The sequence below is a fragment of the Bufo gargarizans genome, chromosome 3, assembly GCF_014858855.1.
Source record: "Bufo gargarizans isolate SCDJY-AF-19 chromosome 3, ASM1485885v1, whole genome shotgun sequence".
NCBI classification, from domain to species: Eukaryota; Metazoa; Chordata; class Amphibia; order Anura; family Bufonidae; genus Bufo; species Bufo gargarizans.
In genome coordinates this window covers 308566770-308588923 of record NC_058082.1, presented here as the reverse complement: position 1 = coordinate 308588923, position 22154 = coordinate 308566770, and the positions used below count along the sequence as shown (strand labels likewise).

Genomic DNA, 22154 nt, shown 5'->3' with positions numbered 1-22154 from the left:
CCTCAGTTCTATACACAAAATCCCGGTGACGGGTTCCCTTTAAGGATTCTCCATAAGGCCTTCATATTATGATGGTTTATTGAAGAGATACAACCTACAATTTTGACGTTAACCTTTACCCAATTGTCTGCTGAAGAAATCCTGCCTTTTTCCTAAATTTAGCAATATGGCATACGGACAGGGGTTGTCTCTATGTAACAAACCTTTCAGTGACTAAATAAACAATTAATATAGCATCAGGGTACTAGGGGATCCCTTAATCTAACAGACAACCAGCCCATTTGGAACAGACTTTTCAGCCAACCACTTGTCACCTGAGTGTATTTCTTATCTGATGATTCACATATAACTTAAACCTTTTTGACTTTCTAGTGTACACAATCATAACAAAGATTATGGACATGTATAGGAGGAGGATGGTCCTCAAGATAATCTCCTCTGGTAGGCCGAAGGATCCCGTCCAACATTGCTATATATTATTCCAAAAGTCACTAAACTTTTGTCATTTTTGAGCCACATTCAACTTTATAAATCACTGAAGAAAGGTGCACCACAATAATATGCGACTGCCCATACTGGCTAGACCCTCATGCTAATGTTAAAAGCTGAGACTTTAGCCGATATCTTCCAGTCAGGAACATATCGGAGCCCTGCACACCCCGTCAAGGTATCTCAGTGTTGCGTGGGTCCTGCCGCTAAACTACCTATCGTGTGTGAACACAGTCTGATAGGTAAAGGACCGACCCAGCCAAGCTCCTACATCCATCCATACTAAGATACCTAATCCCATTGTATTAGGGATTTTACTGTGGAGATATGTAGGAGCTTGACTGTGAGTCGGTCCTTAGCACCTATCAGACTGTATTCACACATGATAGGTAGTTTAGCAGCAGGACCCACGCCACACTGAGATACCTTGACGGGGTGTGCAGGGCTCCGATATGTTCCTGACTGGAAGATATTAACTAAAGTCTCAGCTTTTAACATCAGCGTGAGGGTCTAGCCAGTATGGTCAGTTGCATATTATTGTGGTGCACCTTTTTTCAGTGATTTATGTATTTTTATATTTTAATCCACACATTATTTCATCTTGTGTAGGATGTTTTTGTGGTGCATGTGGTCCGCTGCCGGCATCCTCCATTGTATTAATTTTTGCTGGGGATTGCAATTAGCAGCGGATCACTTGCGGATGAATTGCTCCCCCAATTATAAACACGCTACAGTGTTTGGGGTTGAGCATTTCCTCCCATTTAGGCCACTTTATTCAGTGATTTTTCTCTACATTCAACTTTAAAAAGGTATCCAGGATTACATTCAACATTTGAGAAACATAAAAATTTGGTTTCACCTTCAAAACTGGTAAACATACCTCCATGTAGGGTAGGTGCCACAAAACATCACCATACCTTTCTCATGAAAATCTGGTCCCCTAATCCTGAAAAATACTTATTTTTTATTTATTTTATGCAAATATGGGCAGAACTGCTTTGCTTGGTGCACCACTGCTCTGCCACAATACCTCCCAGCCCCCCCTCTTGTTTGATTTCAGAGCAATGATGCATGGGAAGCCAGGTGCACAGAAAGAAGTGGCTCTGCCTATGGTGCACTGAAACACTTATTTTAATAAAAATAAAAAGACACATATCTTAGGATCAGAAAAACAAATTTTCACCAGAAAGGTATGGTTATGTTTTGGATCATCGATCCTACATGGTGGCAAAACACAGAAGCAAACAGGGCTCCCTTTAAACTGTGTGCTCTGTATAGGAAAGTGTTACATACTATTTAGGAGCAACAAGCCTAATAACCTCTCTACCTGAGCAGCGCAAGCACAGACTGTGTACGTGCCACTACATTTCTAGTTGCACCCATATGTGAGAAATGCATGCGCAGATTTCAAATCACCTATAAAACAGGTAATCCCAAATGGTGAAATTTTGTTCCTGTCACCACTGCCCAAAACACATAAAAGTGGTAACCTAAATTCAGCAAATATTGTATGTCAATAAAATATACAATCATTACAATTTATCAGTTTTTTATGACTTTATTTTTTTATACAAAACTAGAAGAACATACACATGAAATGTGCCATTTGGGTATGTTACCAATTTCTTTACGCCTATTTTTCCTTGGAAAAAAATTGCAATTACTGTATGATTCTTCAAACTGCTTCAGCAAGCCCTGAAAACAATATTCTGAAAAGAAAGAAAATGAAGATATGTATATTGCAATGGTAGCAGACTGGGCCCTGAGGCATTAAAGGCTTTGCACATCATACCATACTGCCAAGATACAGTTGGGTTTTCTGCGATCCCCTAAAAATTTGTAGGAATGTTCTAAAATAAAAACCTGACTGGCTCAATCCCGTGCCATTCCAATCCCACCGCTCTGATGGTCCTGATGGCCTACAGTTGCAGCACAGCAGTGATAGCATCACAAATTACTCAATGTCAACGCTGCAGCAAATCACTGTCCTCAACGGTCACCTTGCGTAGTCACACAAGTCATTGCAGCAGTGCTGGTCTAGCTATGGTATTGACTTACCTTCAGCACATTTTTTGTGGGTTCTGGAAAACTGCTTTAACAATTTGCATTGGAGGACCATGGGCAGTAGCTTAATGCATGAATGGTCAGCCCATGCCTATATAACATTTTGCATAGTTATTGTTTTAGAAAGGTATAATATTTTCAGCATCACTGCGTATTCTGAATACCATCAAAATCTGTGCAAAATAGTTAGCAAAAAGTATATAGATGTACAAGCCTTCACATCACAATCTTACTCCCATTGAAGGTCATCATGGGAAATTAACCAGACAGAACCTTCTAGCTATCTGGTCACCAGGAGTCAAAATGAGCCTGACCACTTCATAATCATACTCAGGCCATGATGTACTAAACTATGTTGTCATCATTGACTTCCTTCACATTCATTTTAATAGTCTATTTTCTAGACTATTTTACTTATTATTCACTTTGCATGGGTAATTGCATAGCCCTAGGAGACAGTACTGACAAAAATGGTCTGGGAACAAAATATTGCAAGCAGTGCTGACAATTTTCCTAAACATATTGTTTCTTCGAGGCCGAGCTACTGGCTCTGCTTGGTTGCTTCTCTACTACAGCATGGGAACTAGAAGGTACAGGGGTGAAACGACTTGAATAATTTTCTAGATTTGCTTGGTTTCCAACGTGCATTGCTATCTGTTTTTCTGTATTGAAGTTAGCCCAATTGTCCTCATTTTGTATTTTGTATGCTGGGTAGGAAATGTTTTCACCCATTGGAATGTACATGTAAGATTTGTCATTGAAAGGAGCAGTAGCAGTCTCAGGGCACTTATCAGGGTAAATATCTTCTTCTTTGGGGTATCTAGGGGTAGAATTGTAAGGAGAATACTTCCTCCAGGTGTGAACCATGTTCTTGAAGACCAGATGTATAAGTTCTAAAAGGTTGAGTAGAAGAGATATAAGTGACACTACTAACATAAAGATAATGAAAATAGTTTTCTCCATGGGTCTAGACACGAAACAATCCACTTTGTGAGGACATGGTTTTCTTTCACATACATATACAGCAGGCATGACAAAGCCATAAAGGTACCACTGACCAAGCAGGAAGCCAGCTTCAAAAATACTTTTGAAAATGACGCTTGTAACATACGTACACATCAGAGCCCCCCTGATTTTGATTCGGCCATCCTCTTGAATGCAGATTTGTAGTCTTTTCTTTTCTATGACTGCTATGGCTTCATCTACTTGATGATCTTTGTCACTTCTAGTTCTTAGCTCCTCCTCTTTTTGCTTGAGCTTCTCCTCTTTTCTAGATAGATAGATCACATGGCCCAGATAAAATAATGTAGGGGTGCTAACAAACAGAAACTGAAGCACCCAGAATCGTACATGGGAGATTGGAAAGGCTTTGTCGTAGCAGACATTTGGACACCCAGGTTGGTCTGTATTGCAGACAAAATCTGATTGTTCGTCTCCCCAAACCGATTCCCCTGCAAGACCGAGAATCAAGATGCGGAAGATAAACAGTAATATTAGCCAGACTTTTCCAAAGCTAGTGGAGTGTTCTTGCACCTGGTCCAGCAACTTTTCAAGAAATTCCCAGTCTCCCATTGTGCATGAGCCCTTTTCCTGTAGAATAGACGGAATTATTAGTGTTTTCTAATTTATGATTCATACTTGTATGTAAAGTGGCCTAAAGCAATATTTTATCATTGACAAATACTATGATTGAATCCAGTACAGACAAGATTACATATTTCTGATTATCAGGCATTGATAACTTAAACTGAGTTTATACAGCCTGATGATCGGGCTAATTGAATGTGCTGCCCATCTAAGGCTACTTTCACACTTGCGGCAGAGAGATCCGGCAAAACGTATGCCAACTGATGGCATTTGTAAGACTGGTCAGAATCCTGATCAGTCTAAAAAATGCCTGATCAGTCAGAAAAATGCATTGAAATGCCGGATCCGTCTTTCCGTGTGTCATCCAGAAAAATTCCAGACTCACCTTTTTTTCGGTCGGATCCGGCACTAATACATTCCTATGGAAAAAAACGGCATTCAGGCAAGTCTTCAGTTTTTTTGGCCGGAGATAAAACCGTAGCATGCTGCAGTTTTATCTTTTGCCTGATCAGTCAAAAAGACTGAACTGAAGACATCCTGATGCATCCTGAACGGATTGCTCTCCATTCAGAATGCACGGGGATAAAACTGATCAGTTCTTTTCCGGTATAAAGCCCCTAGGACAGAACTCTATGCCGGATAAGGGCTCTTTCACATCTGCGTTCTTTTCTTCCGGCATAGAGTTCCGTCGTCCGGGCTCTATGCCGGAAGAATCCTGATCAGTTTTATCCTAATGCATTCTGAATGGAGTGAAATCCGTTCAGGATGCATCAGGATGTCTTCAGTTCCGGACCGGAACGTTTTTTGGCCGGAGAAAATACCGCAGCATGCTGCGCTTTTTGCTCCGGCCAAAAATCCTGAAGACTTGCCGCAAGGCCGGATCCGGAATGAATGCCCATTGAAAGGCATTGATCCGGATCCGGCTTTAAGCTAAACGTCGTTTTGGCGCATTGCCGGATCCAACGTTTAGCTTTTTTAGAGTGGTTACCATGGCTGCCGGGACGCGAAAGTCCTGGCAGCCATGGTAAAGTGTAGTGGGGAGCGGGGGAGCAGCATACTTACCGTCCGTGCAGCTCCCGGGGCGCTCCAGAGTGATGTCAGGGCGCCCCAGGCGCATGGATGACGTGATCGCATGGCACGTCATCCATGTGCATGGGGCGCTCTGACGTAATTCTGGAGCGCCCCGGGAGCCGCACGGACTGTAAGTATACCGCTCCCCCGCTCCCCGCTCCTACTATGGCAACCAGGACTTTAATAGCGTCCTGGCTGCCATAGTAACACTGAAAGCATTTTGAAGACGGATCCGTCTTCAAATGCTTTCAGTACACTTGCGTTTTTCCGGATCCGGCGTGTAATTCCGGTAAGTGGAGTACACATCGGATCCGGACAACGCAAGTGTGAAAGAGGCCTAAAACACAAGTGTGAAAGTACCCTAAAGGTGCCGCAGATCACCCAAGAAATGAGCGAAATGCTTGTTTATCGGGCGAAATGATTGGAGGTGCAGACACCTCAATTATTGTTCCCAGGCAGAAGATCATACTGTCTAAACAGCACTGTGCTGCCCAGGAACAATGATTTTGTATGGAGACAGCCATCGCTTGTCCTCATACCGTGGAGGAGCTTTCTGCATGTAAATGCGGGGCTTCACCTCCACTTAATGAGCAGCTGATTGTTGGGAAGGAATGCTTCCTTCCCGACAATTGGCTGCTCCTCGCAGCATCCAAATGTGCCTTAGGCTACTTTCACACTTGCGTTTCCAGTTTCCAGTATTGAGATTACTAATGGGGACAAAATGGGGACATTTGGTTGCGTTCCCATACCGGAGAGTAAACTGCAGCAAGCTGCGGTTTTCTTTCCTTCATGGGATGCAGAGCAAAATGGATCCGGCATGACCCACAATGTAAGTGAATGGGGACGGATTCGTTTTCTCTGACACAATCTGACGGATCCGTCCCTCATTGATGTTTAATTGAGTTCATGACGGATCCGTCTTGGGTATGTTAAAGATAATACAACCGGATCCATTCATAATGGATGCAAATGGTTGTATTATCAGTAACAGAAGTGTTTTTGCTGATCCCTGCCAGATCAGGCAAAAACGCTTGTTAAAAAGTGGTTGCACAAGATTATAAAATCATGCCTATCTGTAGGATATGTCATTAACGTTTGATAGATGCAGGTCATACCACTCGGACCTGTTTCTGTAGCCCCAACCACCTGAAGCTCCTACATCCAGCCAACCAGAGTTTGGAGGTGAAACCAGTTCTAGATATAAGCGCTGTTCACAGAAGTGGGAACTCCGTATTTATCAGACATTTATGGCTGATCTCGTGGCTATGCCATAAATGTTTGTGATAACAATACCCCTTTAAAGGGGTTGGTCATTTTCTGGTTACTGTCGGTCAGTGTGTTTGTAAGAATACTATATGGCAGTTACTAACATAAAAGTCTTTGTTGATGCTCTGCTTCCTTTTATGTAATGAAATGAATGGAGGGTGGGTGTGCATTTGCAGTGCGCCCTCCACAACTTTCAGGGATCCCTTCTCGATATACAGTACAGACCAAAAGTTTGGACACACCTTCTTATTCAAAGAGTTTTCCTTATTTTCATGACTATGAAAATTGTAGATTCACACTGAAGGCATCAAAACTATGAATTAACACATGTGGAATTATATACATAACAAAAAAGTGTGAAACAACTGAAAATATGTCATATTCTAGGTTCTTCAAAGTAGCCACCTTTTGCTTTGATTACTGCTTTGCACACTCTTGGTGAGCTTCAAGAGGTAGTCACCTGAAATGGTCTTCCAACAGTCTTGAAGGAGTTCCCAGAGATGCTTAGCACTTGTTGGCCCTTTTGCCTTCACTCTGAGGTCCAGCTCACCCCAAACCATCTCGATTGGGTTCAGGTCCGGTGACTGTGGAGGCCAGGTCATCTGGCGCAGCACCCCATCACTCTCCTTCATGGTCAAATAGCCCTTACACAGCCTGGAGGTGTGTTTGGGGTCATTGTCCTGTTGAAAAATAAATGATGGTCCAACTAAACGCAAATGGAATAGCATGCCGCTGCAAGATGCTGTGGTAGCCATGCTGGTTCAGTATGCCTTCAATTTTGAATAAATCCCCAACAGTGTCGCCAGCTAAGCACCCCCACACAATCACACCTCCTCCTCCATGCTTCACGGTGGGAACCAGGCATGTAGAGTCCAACCATTCACCTTTTCTGCATCGCACAAAGACACGGTGGTTGGAACCAAAGATCTAAAATTTGGACTCATCAGACCAAAGCACAGATTTCCACTGGTCTAATGTCCATTCCTTGTGTTCTTTAGCCCAAACAAGTCTCTTCTGCTTGTTGCCTGTCCTTAGCAGTGATTTCCTAGCAGATATTCTACCATGAAGGCCTGATTCACACAGTTTCCTCTTAACAGTTGTTCTAGAGATGTGTCTGCTGCTAGAACTCTGTGTGGCATTGACCTGGTCTCTAATCTGAGCTGCTGTTAACCTGCGATTTCTGAGGCTGGTGACTCGGATGAACTTATCCTCCGCAGCAGAGGTGACTCTTGGTCTTCCTTTCCTGGGGCGGTCCGCATGTGAGCCAGTTTCTTTGTAGTGCTTGATGGTTTTTGTGACTGCACTTGGGGACACTTTCAAAGTTTGCCCAATTTTTCGGACTGACTGACCTTCATTTATTAAAGTAATGATGGCCACTCGTTTTTCTTTACTTAGCTGCTTTTTTCTTGCCATAATACAAATTCTAACAGTCTATTCAGTAGGACTATCAGCTGTGTGTCCACCTGACTTCTCCACAACGCAACTGATGGTCCCAACCCCATTTATAAGGCAATAAATCACACTTATTAAACCTGACAGGGCACACCTGTGAAGTGAAAACCATTTTAGGTGACTACCTCTTGAAGCTCATCAAGAGAATGCCAAGAGTGTGCAAAGCAGTATTCAAAGCAAAAGGTGGCTACTTTGAAGAACCTAGAATATGACATATTTTCAGTTGTTTCCCACTTTTTTGTTATGTATATAATTCCACATGTGTTAATTCATAGTTTTGATGCCTTCAGTGTGAATCTACAATTTCCATAGTCATGAAAATAAAGAAAACTCTTTGAATGAGAAGGTGTGTCCAAACTTTTGGTCTGTACTGTAGGTGTGGGTTCCAGAGGTGGGAACTGCACCTATCAGACAAGGGGGGCATATCCTAACGATATGCCCCCATTGTCTCAGATGGGAATAAACCTTTAATGGCCGTGTACATGGGTCCTTAACCTGCAATCTCGGTGTTAAGTGCCCAAAAATCTTCCAATGGGAGCTAATTCCTTTAAACTTGTGTTTACATGAATATTTTGCATTTTGTGAAACTCATCACCGCATTCCTGAAAATAATAATTATTTCCACATTTTAGCAATCATCATGTGAAACCTCTGTTCCTGTCCTGCCTTGGGTTTGATTGTACCTAACACTTTCAGAAGGTTAGAGCCCACTATAGATATGCTAACATAGAACAAATATATTTTTGTAAGGAATATAGTAATATTATCCAGGGCAATTTATCTAAGACTTACATATATGGCTAATCTCAGAACAGAAATATTTCGAGATAGGACCATCAAAAGGAAATGTGCAGCAAGCTGATTAATTGAGTCATAGCCTGTGTTCTTTTATTTCCCCATATTTTTCTGCCTCATAGCAGCAGAGTGGTAGATATGCTACTCTTCACTTGGGCAAACGTTCAGGTAACTGCTGTAACCATGTACCTAGATACCCTGCCCAAGTGTAGCATTCTCACTTATACCCAGCACCAGGGGCATATGACCTTCCACCCTACAGGTACACAACTGCATAGCGGACCATTTCCCCAACAATACTATGTGGATATCTGCTGTACATATCACACATGTCTATGTTTATATAAAAATGGAACAACAGATGACATCAAAGGGGGAAGGTATTACGGATGTTTCTTGTTTAGTTTAAAAAATTGGTAAAATTAATAACGCCTCTATACGTCTAATTTTTTTCAGTGAAAACAGAACAGGGACATATAACGGGCATGCAATAAGCAACCTAGTTTCAATGAGTACCTCAGTAGACAGTCCAATTGCAGAAACATCTGGTTGTTGGAATGTGTAGCTATTGTTATCCTAAAAAAAGGGAATCAAATTTTTTACCCCCAGGAACATCCTTATTGAGTTCTCACCTGTTTGAATATGGAGGCATATGGGTTGGTGTTACATATAGCTGTGTATTTGTTGAACAATCACGTGAACATACAGTTCTACATAAAATGTTGCTTTATTTGGAAAATATTATTATTAATGATAATAAAAATAATAATCATGAGTGGAGTGAAAACCTGGCCCTGATAATGCGATGTTCAGAAGATGTTCCACAGATTATACAATAACATTGCATTTTTGTGAGGTAATTTGTAATAAAAGAAAGATACAAAACACAAATTTTAACTTACATGTAGAGTTTTAATACTCAAATGGTCAAATCTGAAACATAAACTCCTTTTTGAACTGTCCTCTTAAGATACTCCACACTAAGCTTCTTCTCTACATAAATGTATATAGATTTCTCTACCATGCTGTGTCTAAAACCAAATTCATCTGTTTCATATACTGTAAGTTAATATACAACCTACCTTATAGTCAGAGTAGGACCTCTACCTATGAGATGCTAAGTAGTTCAGCACATTCTCTTGCCAAGGAAAGTCCCTGTGTCCAGCAGTAGGGCAAGTCTTTCCTGATAGAGCCATATGAGGTTTGCAGTACCAGAGCCGGTGTGATAAGAGAGCTAGACAGACGATGCCCTTAAAAAAATGAAAAGATTCCACAGGGAAAAGAGGAAACCATGGGATGGACTAGAGGAGGTGCAGGATATTAGGGGTGTACTCAGATGAGAGCTTGTTATTTTGTGTGGAAGATTGTTTTTAACATGTTATAGGCAAGAATACAACTCATAGTCTGTAGGCAGAGATGATAGATACATAGACGTTAGATAGATACTGTAGATAGATAGACACTGTAGATAGATATGGGATAGATACTGTAGATAGATACTGTAGATAGATACTGTATCTAGATAGATAGATACTGTATAGATATGAGATATATACTGTAGATAGATACTGTAGCTAGATAGATAGATACTGTAGATAGATAGATATGGAATAGATATATACTGTAGATAGATACTGTAGATAGATATATACTGTAAATAGATAGATATGAGAGATAGATAGATACTGTAGATAGATAGATACTGTAGATAAATAGATATAAGATATATATATATATATATATATACTGTAGATAGATAGATATATACTGTAGATAGATACTGTAGATAGATAGAGATACTGTAAATAGATAGATATGAGATAGATACGATAGATACTGTAGATAGATAGATACTGTAGATAGATATATACTGTAGATAGATACTGTAGATAGATATATACTGTAAATAGATAGATATGAGAGATAGATACCATAGATAGATACTGTAGATAGATAGATACTGTAGATAAATAGATATAAGATATATATACTGTAGATAGATAGATATATACTGTAGATAGATAGAGATACTGTAAATAGATAGATATGAGATAGATACGATAGATACTGTAGATAGATAGATACTGTAGATAGATAGATAGATACTGTAGATAGATAGATATGAGATAGATAGATCATTTGTCAAGCTGTGATAACATGTGCCATACAGGATATATAAATACTAGTGTCAATCACATGTAACATAATTGCATGAATTTCGAAAAAATTTCAAATAAAACATGATTACAGTTCAAATTTCCAAAAGATGCATGATTATACAGCAGTGATGCTCAACCTGCAGCCCTCCAGCTGTTGCAAAACTACAATTCCCAGCATGCTCAGACAGCCTTCAGCTATCAGTCTACAGCAGGGCATAGTGGGAGTTGTAGTTTTACAACAGCTGGAGGGCCGCAGGTTGAGCATCCCTGTTATACAGTGTCTCTTCAATTTGTGGCATGATTGCAAAAAGTCATCATTTGTTTTAAAAACTATCTGGTGCATAAAGTCCATAAAGTGGCATGATCCCCATCAGTGAATTAATTAGGTGTACAAAATAAATAAATTGTGCATAATAAAAAACATTAACAATCTCTTTGTAGTTCATAGGCAAGTCTCACCAGGAGCTGGATAGCCACGGGATCTAGTTTGGTGTCTGGAAACATGGTGCCGCATGCGCCACCCATGCGCACTCGCGCGAGATATGGGATCACAGAAAAAAAGAACTCAGAAACCACAGTAAAGATGGCCTGCCATCTATTAGGTATTCAGAGTGCATGCGTCTGCCCATAGAATTACGCAGCCAGCATGGGCCATATCAACATATTGGTCACCTAGGTGACCATAAACAAACCATGTTCCATGGATACCATATAGCGATCAAATACTACTATTGGGGGAGGTTCATGTTGGTAGCGGGGAGGTGTACACAGAAGGTTAGAGTGGTGATCTTAATTAAAACGTAACTTTTAATTGATACAAATAGAAAAAAGGTCCTTAAATTTAACACATATTATCAATCTAGTGCACAATGACACATTGAATTATTGGTACACGGCGGCACCTGGAATATAACTGGTTGTCCTACCGTAACCCAGGTGTCTTCCGGTCTTTACAGATGTTCAGTAGATGTTGATCTTGCTGAAAAAAATAGCAGGAACCAGACGGGAGTGATGGCAGACTCTAAGTCCCTATATCACCCTAGGATAGGGGTGCTGACGTGACCTTGACGTCCTAACCACAGAGCACCCGTCCTGAGAAGAATGATCCCATCCGGAACCTTGCCCTTACACTACTTGGCCCTGTTGTGCCCTAGTGCAGCTGATCCCTACATGCATGTTTCATGTAACACTCATCAGGGGAGTATTGTGCAATCGAGCGGGGCATAAATCACATAGAGTGTTAATCTAGATGATTCAATAATTAACACTGAGGATATTCAATGTGAAAGCAAAAGACACTTACATCAAATACAAATGGTAGCCCATAGTGTGGGCTCCATTGGGTATCAGGGCTAACGCAAGCCTAAAGATATAAAGCAGTATAGGGTGCAGGGAGGTCTGTTGATATGCGGCTCCCCCAGACCAGCGTGCCGCGATGCGTCCTGAGGCTGTGATGTAGGTGGGAGGTGTTCTGAAAAGGGCATCAGTCACCGGCCTACCTAGAATAAACAGATCACCTTGGCCAGCACTAATAGGGTGTCGTATGCTGACATTACTGTCATTTATCCAACATTGGAAACCACCATAGATAAACCCAAGGGGCTAGGAGACCGCCCGGGTACCTCCCCCAAAGCAGCCCCCTACCCTATTAGGGATAGATGTCCCAATGTCACATTTATGTGACTCAGAGCCTCGTCCCAATTCAAGGGAGTGGTTCTATACACAATCTATGGTTCCATATACTAATCTAAAACAAAAGAGATAAGTAGCTATAAAGGGTCCCACCATCCACCGTCCCAAAAGGGGCAGAGGAAGGAAGAAGCCAGGATAAGAAGGCAGACACCCTCCCCACACTTACTGGTTTCAAGTGACATTCAAAAAATAACACAAAAATATATACAATGCAGCCTTGATGATCTTGGGGTCCAGCATCCGGTGTGACTGTCCTGTTCACAGTCATATATAATGATATTGCCTAGAGTAAAAGAAAATAAAGTATAAGTAAATCTGAAGCACATGTCTTTCCATAAACTACGTAAGGTCAGCGTGGACACTATAGAACTGCGAATGTCTAACGTATAGATTTCCCCTACCTTATATCACCTTAACTTCCACATTCAGTCCCCTCGGTTTGAGGGTCTGAAGTGTATAAATCCAATAGAGCTCCCTTTTCTTTAATACAGCTGTCCTATCTCCACTAAACTCAAAACAGGTATCTGTTCCAAAATCTTGAATCGGAAATCTCTTTCAGAATGTTAGGGCTTCTATGAAGTGCTTGGACACAGGTAAATCCAACCTTTTCTTCCTAATAGAATATCGATGCTGGTTAAATCGGCTTTCTAAGTCCCAGGTTGTTTCTCCCACATATATAGTAGGTGGTAGGGACATTGTAGCAAATACACCACATAGGTGGAATCACAGGTCAAAAACTGCTGGATTTTAATCATCGTTCCAGAGGAGGGGTTCAAAAAAGTATCTCCCCGCAATATTAATGGACAATTTACACAATTATAACAGGGGTAGCATCCCTGGCGGGTAGACCCAAAATATGTACTGCCTTTTACTCTTGTCGATCCAACATCAGACCTAACTAGTCTGTCACCCAAGTTACGATTTCTGCGATATGAGCAGAGAGGTGGAGCACAGAATTCCTTAATCTCCCCAAACTTACTCTTCAGAATGCTCCAATGTTTCCTGAGAATAGATGAAATATGTACACTATCCACACTATAATCTGAAACAAATGGAATCTGCAATGCTTTTTGCTTAATCGCAGTGGATCTCTTAATAATATCCTGTCTGTCAAGGGTCTTAGGTCTATTTAGGCAGTCAGACTAGCTTGCTGGGGTAACCCCTTGAAATGAATTTATTTCCTATCTCTCGTAACCTAGACTCAACCTGTATTGGGTCTTGGACTATCTTTTTTTACTTGAAGCATCTGACTATATGGAAAAGACCGAATCATCGGTTTAGGATAATAACTTTCACATCTTAATAAGGTATTTTTGTCAGTTGCCTTAACATATAAATGAGTGCTGAGGGTCTGGCCTTGTATGCTGACCTTAGTATCCAAAAATTGGACCATCTCTGTCGAATAGGTCAACGTAAACTTAACCCCCGGATCAATCGAATTAAGAAAATAATGGAAACCTATGAGGCCCCTGACAGACAGAATATTATTAAGAGATCCACTGCGATTCGATTAAGCAACAAGCATTGCGGATTCCATTTGTTTCAGATTATAGTGTGGATAGTGTACGCAGTTCATCTATTCTCTGGAAACATTGGAGCATTCTGAAGAGTAGGTTTGGGGAGATTAAGGAATTCTGTGCTCCACCTCTCTGCTCATATCGCAGAAATCGTAACTTGGGTGACAGACTAGTTAGGTCTGATGTTGGATCGGCAAGAGTAAAATGCAGTACATATTTTGGGTCTACCCGCCAGGAATGCTACCCCTGTTATAATTGTCTAAATTGTCCATTAATATTGCGGGGAGATACTTTTTTGAACCCCTCCTCTGGTACGATGATTAAAATCCAGCAGTTTTGACCTGTGATTCCACCTATGTGGTGTATTTGCTACAATGTCCCTGCCACCTACTATATGTGGGTGACGCGACCTGGGACTTAGAAACCCGATTGTATTTATACACTTCAGACCCTCAAACCGAGGGGAATGAATGTGGAAGTTAAGGTGATATAAGGTAGGGGAGATCTATACGTTAGACATTTGCAGTCCTATAGTGTCCACGCTGACCTTACGTAGTTTATGGAAAGACATGTGCTTCTGATTTACTTATACTTACTTTTCTTTTACTCTAGGCAATATCATTACATATGAATGTGAACAGGACAGTCACACCGGATGCTCTACCCCAAGATCATCAAGGCTGTATTTTATATTTTTTTGTGTTATTTTTTGAATGTCATTTGAAACCAGTAAGTGTGGGGAGGGTGTCTGCCTTCATATCCTGGCTTCTTCCTTCCTCTGCCCCTTTTGGGACGGTGGATGGTGGGACCCTTGATAGCTACTTATCTCTTTTGTTTTAGATTAGTATATGGAACCATAGATTGTGTATAGAACCACTCCCTTGAATTGAGATGAAGCCCTGAGTCACATAAATGTGACATTGGGACCTCTATCCCTAATAGGGTAGGGGGCTGCTTTGCGGGAGGTACCCAGGCGGTCTCCTAGCCCCTTGGGTTTATCTATGGTGGTTTCCAATGTTGGATGAATGACAGTAATGTCGGTGTACGACACCCTATTAGTGCTGGCCAAGGTGATCTGTTTATTCTAGGTGGACCGGTGACTGATGCCCTTTTCAGAACACCTCCCCCCTACCAACATGGACCTCCTCCAATAGTGGTATTTGATCACTATATGGTATCCATGGAACATGGTTTGTTTATGGTCACCTAGGTGACCAATATGTTGATACGGCCCATGCTGGCTGCTTAATTCTATGGGCAGATGCATGCGCTCTGAATACCTAATAGACGGCGGTCATCTTTACTGTGGTTTCTAAGTTCTTTTTTCTGTAATCTTGTATCTCACGTGAGTACTAGTGATGAGTGGCAGGGGAAATATTTGAATTTGCAATATTTCACAAATATTTTGTAGAATATTCATCATATATTCGCGAATTCACAATCTTTTTCTTCATTGAGAAAATCGCCAATGTAATATTCGCATAATGTGCGCGTAATACAGTCGTGGGTCACTTTTGCTACATTTTCCAAGCTGCTAGAAGTTTCCTGAGACTGGAGAAAATGGTTGGCACGGCAGAACATTACAATAGCTTTATATGCAGATAGAGTGCTCCAATATATTCGTAATTGCGCTAATTGGCAATTAATGATGTGCATATTTTGGCGCAATACGTGAAAATTCACATTTTATCAGGTCTGACTACATATTACTGATTAGTGCACTAAGTATTGTTGTGACATCACAGCACTATGTCTGTAGCATGTATGTATGGACAGCAGAACCTATCAGCTACACTATATCAGGATATAACCCACACTGACTATCTCCCACTAACTATCTGTATTATATATATTTAAGCTAACTAACTATCTAATGTAATAGGATAAGGAATAGGATCCAGATGAAAGCACAGAGCACAGCAATAACACTGCTCTCTCTCTCTCAGATCTACAAAAATAAAAATACAGAAAATGGCTGCTGGGGATTTTCTTATATAGTAAAGGGGTAGGCAACTTTCCTATTGGTTGCTAGGGATGTTACTAAGCTCTGACAAAGACATTGCAGCCTTCTCATTGGCCCACACTGACTATCTCCCACTAACTATCTGTATCATATATATATATATATATATATATATATATATATACTAGGAAAAATGAGCGGCACTCCAGAAGTAAAAGTGGTGAACCCTTTATTCACACCAGTGGTGCAACGTTTCGGCTCAGATCGCGAGCCTTCCTCAAGCCTATATATATATAATAAAGGTAGAAAGGTGTGGGCAGCACAGCTGTCTGGACAGTACGGTCGGAGTGCCAGCGGCTGAGGAGGCGATCCACCTCCAGGGATATAAAAGAGAAAAATCCACAGCACATCCAAGTTGTAAAAAGTAAAAGACGGCTTTATTCACCAGACACGCGACGTTTCGATCCGCTCAATGGGATCTTTTTCAAGCAGTGACAAAAGTGGGCAGTGCATAGTGCATATTTATGCAGTTTAAACATCATTAGATAATTGATAAATCAAATACATTTAGTACATATAATATAATAAAAAACAGCAATACAAATAATAATTTCACAATCAAAGTCTGTGCCTCATTTGAGTGTATCACAATGGCAATATTCAATCTTATACAATGCAGTATATACATCAAAAATATGACATAATGTATTAATTGTGGTGATAGTGAGAGCAGGTGCAAATCATTTCTAATACCCCAATAATCTAAAGTGCACAGGTGTACCTTTAGTTGAGGATGACATGAATCGTGGGAGCATGGAGTCAAGACACATGGATCTCGGCGTATCCGACAATGCAGTGCGCATGTCCAAGGACCTTTCTAAACAGCTCAGTCACGTGATCGCACGTAAGCCGGTCTCGTAGTGCGCATGTCCAAGGACCTTGAAGCATGTGATCGCACCACGTGATCACGTACCCGATCACGTGACTAGATACATCACGTCACAGGAAAAAAGGAATTCCGAGTACTTCGTACCCTACGTGACTTAGGAACAACTGGTCATAGATCTGATCTTGTGTTCCAATATGTAATCACCCCCTCTTGAAAAACGTACACATATAGATTATTTAGTTAAATAACATGATTTTCATAGTGTCTGCAAATAGGTACATGTACAGAGCCATTGTCCGTATCAGCATATCATGATCGCCGGCCACGTCTCAGTGTTGGCCGCAAATTACCGGCTCTGATGAAAAGAGGCATATGCATATGGGTCCGTGGTTCATCAAGGAGATTCGCAGGCAACTATTGGACGGAAGTACCGTTATTGTAAAGAGAAGTAAAAGAAGGTGTACAGTGTGCGGTAGTACCGCCAGATACCAAATCGAGTTGTTAACTCAAAAATGGTCATTCTAGTGCCTCCCAGTCATATCGAGGAACACAACCACTGTGGTCCGGTTGTCCCCGCATAACCACAGGTTGGGATAATCCCCTGTTCACAGGAATCCCATTTATGGGAATCCAATGTGACCGCCCGGGATCATCCTCTAGGCTGGGGGGCAATCATACATAACACCCATTAGAAAAATCCTGTGTCGCCTATCTCTCTGATACCACTGACTCCAAATGCACCACCGCATGATCGGTCGGAAGATGCAGGCCATCCTCTGGACATCGCCGGTCTATCACGACAGTGCCGCATATGGGACTGTCAATGTGTCAAGTGCAGAACAAATTAATCATATAATATAATATCCAAAGAGATAATACTGTGTACGAAAAAAAGGGGAAAAAAAGGGAGGGGAAAGAGGGGGTGAAGAAAAACTGATCCAGGTCCCATGTTGATCCAATTGGTTGATTTTACACCATTCTCCCCTGGCCTAAACCAGATCAATTGTCACCATCTCCTAAAGATAATAAAAACAATATATAGAATTACCCTGTTATTTCAACAAGGAGCACTACCACAAATAATTCAAGACAGGAGCAGGCGAGCAGAATCCCAACATGATCACTCAAGACAATAACCAGGGTCTATAATCCACATTTAACCCTTGGGGTCTCAAAGTGTTTAGTCTAGCAATCCATCGGATCTCACACTTCTTAAGTAAAGTGTGTCTATTGCCACCTCTACGGGGAGTAGGAATGTGGTCTATTAACATAAATTTGAGGTCCCTTTCTTTGTGGCCCATGTCAGTAAAGTGTTTTGGAACTGGAAGATCCATCCGTTTTTTACGGATAGTGTACCGATGTTGATTAATTCGACTTTTAAAATCCAATGAGGTTTCTCCCACGTATAATAACTGACATGGGCACCAAAGAATGTATACAACGAATGAAGATTCGCATGTTAAATAATATTTGATTTGATATTTTTTCTGTGTCGATGGATGCAGAAAGAAACTACCCTTCTGCATATAGCGACAGTTGATACAATTTAAACAGGGGAAACTACCCAATTTTGGGCAACGTAGAAAGGTCTGACCAGATTCTTTTTGTGGACCTATGTCAGTATGTATTATTTTATCTTTAAGGTTTTTAGCTCTCTTGTATGACATGAGGGGAGGAAGAAAAAATTCTTCAATTTCCCCATGTCCACTCCTCAATATCGACCAGTGTTTTGATATAATTTGTCTAACCTGTGTACTATCTTCAGTGTAGGTAGTGACTAAAGGAATTCTCTTAATTTGTTTATTATTATTCCCATCCTTCTTTTTGAGGAGATCAACACGTGATTTCCCTTGTGTCGTAATGAGATGTTCCTTAAGTAAAGATAGGGGATAATTCCTGTCAACAAAGGCCTGTGTCATACGTTTGAGGGTATCTGGTAATTCATCATTATTGCTCACAATGCGTTTTGCACGGTAGAACTGACTTAGAGGAAGAGACTTCACCATAGCTCTTGGGTGTGCACTGTTGTAACTCAACAAGGTGTTGCGATCAGTCGGTTTGGAGTACAGACTCGTTGACAATACACCCTCCTTGATGGTCACAACAGTGTCCAGAAAGTGGATCTGTTCCCTTGAGTGTTCCAATGTAAATTTAATGTCTATGTCAATAGTATTTAAAAAATGAAAAAACTCAATGAGTGCATCCTCTGGTCCAGTCCAAATCAAGAAAATGTCATCTATGTATCGCCACCACCTCAGGACATGCCGGAAGTGGGGCGATACATAGATGTACATTTCTTCGAGGAAGGAGACCGCCATGTTGGCATAAGTAGGGGCCACATTGGACCCCATGGCGGTCCCCTTCCTCTGGAGATAGAAATAATCTCCAAACAAAAAATAATTGCATGTCAGCACCAGATGTAACAATTGTAAAATAAAATCCTGGCATTCAGCTGAAAAAGTCGACTGGGCCAGGGCCCTGGTGACTACCTCAATCCCAAAGTTGTGTCGGATTGAGGTATATAGACTGGTAATGTCCAACGATGCCAATATTGCATTCGGTGGAAAGATGGTCACTGTCAGTTTATTCAGAAAATCAGAAGTATCCTGAATATAGGACTGAGCCGATATTGCATATTGTCGCAATATTCTATCTAAAAAGATAGAAATATTGGACAAAATGGAACCTCGGCCCGAGACGATGGGTCTCCCTGGTGGAATTTTAAGATTTTTGTGAATCTTAGGCAACAGGTATAGAAACGGTGTCATTGGATGTGAAATTGTTAAAAAATCTCTAAGTTTGTCATCAATAATGCCAGCATTGCTAGCCCCCTGTATCACACTCTGTATCCTACGTTCAATGTCCCACCTCGGGTCAGTATTCAATTTCTGATAAACTTCACAGTCATCCAACTGTCTATTGGCCTCTGCAATGTACTGATGAGTGTCCATGACCACAATCGCACCGCCTTTGTCAGCAGGCTTAATGGTGAGACTGTGGTCATGGACCAACTCATCAATAGCACGCCACTCCAGTACTGTCATATTAGGGTGTACAAATTTTTTTTGAGCATTCAATTTTAGTGTATTTACATCTTTCATCACCGCATCAATGAATAACTCAATTGCTGGAGAGGACACAGGTGGAACAAAATCACTCTTATTGAATAGATTGTAATCACTCAATTTCAATTCAGTGTGGGTACTGGGTTTATCTGTAACTGAATGTGTTGAAAACCAGGTTCTGAGTTTGAGCCTGCGGAAGAATTGATATAGGTCCGCTTCAAGTTGTAACCAATCTGTGTTACTGTTAGGGCAAAAACTCAGACCTCTGGCCAACAAACTCAATTGTGTATCTGACAAAACATGTGATGAAATATTTACCACAATATCGGCATCTTTCAATTGCGTTTTTTGACAAATGGCCTCTTGCTCCTTGTTTTTGTGTTGGTAGCGGTGGTGTTTTCGTCCTCCACGTCGCGTTCGTTTCTTCCTGATGGATTCACTGTGTGCTCTAAAAAAGGCTCAGTAATCAAGTTGTTTTGTTGTATTTGAGTTAAGTCCCTGATAGGAGATTTCTTTCCAGCTTTTTGAGTGCGTTGTTGTGGCTGGTGATTCATTGTCCAGTTATAGACATTCCCTGTGTTGTAATCTGATGTATCGCGCTGCCATTTGCTGCGCTTGGTGTCCTGTATTTCAATCCTCAATTTATCCAGGAATGGTTGAAACTTCGATAAGTATTCCTGATATTCATCTGTGGATAACAGGGAACATAATGTGGCTTGTAAAGCTTCCTGTTTTTCAGTGGTATCAACCAAATCTTTTTGAAGAAACTCCATATTGAGTAAAATAAGGTCCAGTGCAAACTTGTTAGCAATGGATTCATATTTAATGCGAAAATCGTTGTCATGCATGTACATGGTAGGCTGTGAATGTGTCCTCAATCCACGAGGTATTCTGTTGGTTTTAAAATATTCTCCCAAGGTGGTAAGGTGCAAATCAAGACTTACCAATTTTTTTGTAATGCACTCAAAGTCCCGTTTGGTATCCAAGATGTTAGGAGTGGATAAAAACTCGGCATTTCCTTTGTGAGCACCCAGGATTCTGCTCGCCTGCTCCTGAGAATATGAAAAGACGCCTGGTGTAGACTGGTCCCCAGTGGGAAAGGTAGTATCGGAAGTCATCTTGTATAAATCGGCGTGCTCCGCTCCACTTGATGCAATAATAATAAAGGTAGAAAGGTGTGGGCAGCACAGCTGTCTGGACAGTACGGTCGGAGTGCCAGCGGCTGAGGAGGCGATCCACCTCCAGGGATATAAAAGAGAAAAATCCACAGCACATCCAAGTTGTAAAAAGTAAAAGACGGCTTTATTCACCAGACACGCGACGTTTCGATCCGCTCAATGGGATCTTTTTCAAGCAGTGACAAAAGTGGGCAGTGCATAGTGCATATTTATGCAGTTTAAACATCATTAGATAATTGATAAATCAAATACATTTAGTACATATAATATAATAAAAAACAGCAATACAAATAATAATTTCACAATCAAAGTCTGTGCCTCATTTGAGTGTATCACAATGGCAATATTCAATCTTATACAATGCAGTATATACATCAAAAATATGACATAATGTATTAATTGTGGTGATAGTGAGAGCAGGTGCAAATCATTTCTAATACCCTAATAATCTAAAGTGCACAGGTGTACCTTTAGTTGAGGATGACATGAATCGTGGGAGCATGGAGTCAAGACACATGGATCTCGGCGTATCCGACAATGCAGTGCGCATGTCCAAGGACCTTTCTAAACAGCTCAGTCACGTGATCGCACGTAAGCCGGTCTCGTAGTGCGCATGTCCAAGGACCTTGAAGCATGTGATCGCACCACGTGATCACGTACCCGATCACGTGACTAGATACATCACGTCACAGGAAAAAAGGAATTCCGAGTACTTCGTACCCTACGTGACTTAGGAACAACTGGTCATAGATCTGATCTTGTGTTCCAATATGTAATCACCCCCTCTTGAAAAACGTACACATATAGATTATTTAGTTAAATAACACACTTTACTTAAGAAGTGTGAGATCCGATGGATTGCTAGACTAAACACTTTGAGACCCCAAGGGTTAAATGTGGATTATAGACCCTGGTTATTGTCTTGAGTGATCATGTTGGGATTCTGCTCGCCTGCTCCTGTCTTGAA

General features: G+C 41.1%; 1 protein-coding gene across 1 annotated transcript; it reads right to left on the bottom strand.

Annotated features, from left to right (window-relative positions):
- Positions 1-2031: 2031 nt before the first annotated feature.
- On the bottom strand, positions 2032-9963 carry LOC122930943 (gap junction alpha-4 protein-like). The gene is made up of 2 exons (XM_044284691.1): positions 9807-9963; positions 2032-4143 (listed from the first exon to the last, which is right to left on the bottom strand). Exon 2 carries the CDS (start codon positions 4123-4125, stop codon positions 3067-3069), a length of 1059 nt encoding a protein of 352 aa, XP_044140626.1. The 5' UTR covers positions 4126-4143; positions 9807-9963; the 3' UTR covers positions 2032-3066.
- Positions 9964-22154: the final 12191 nt, after the last annotated feature.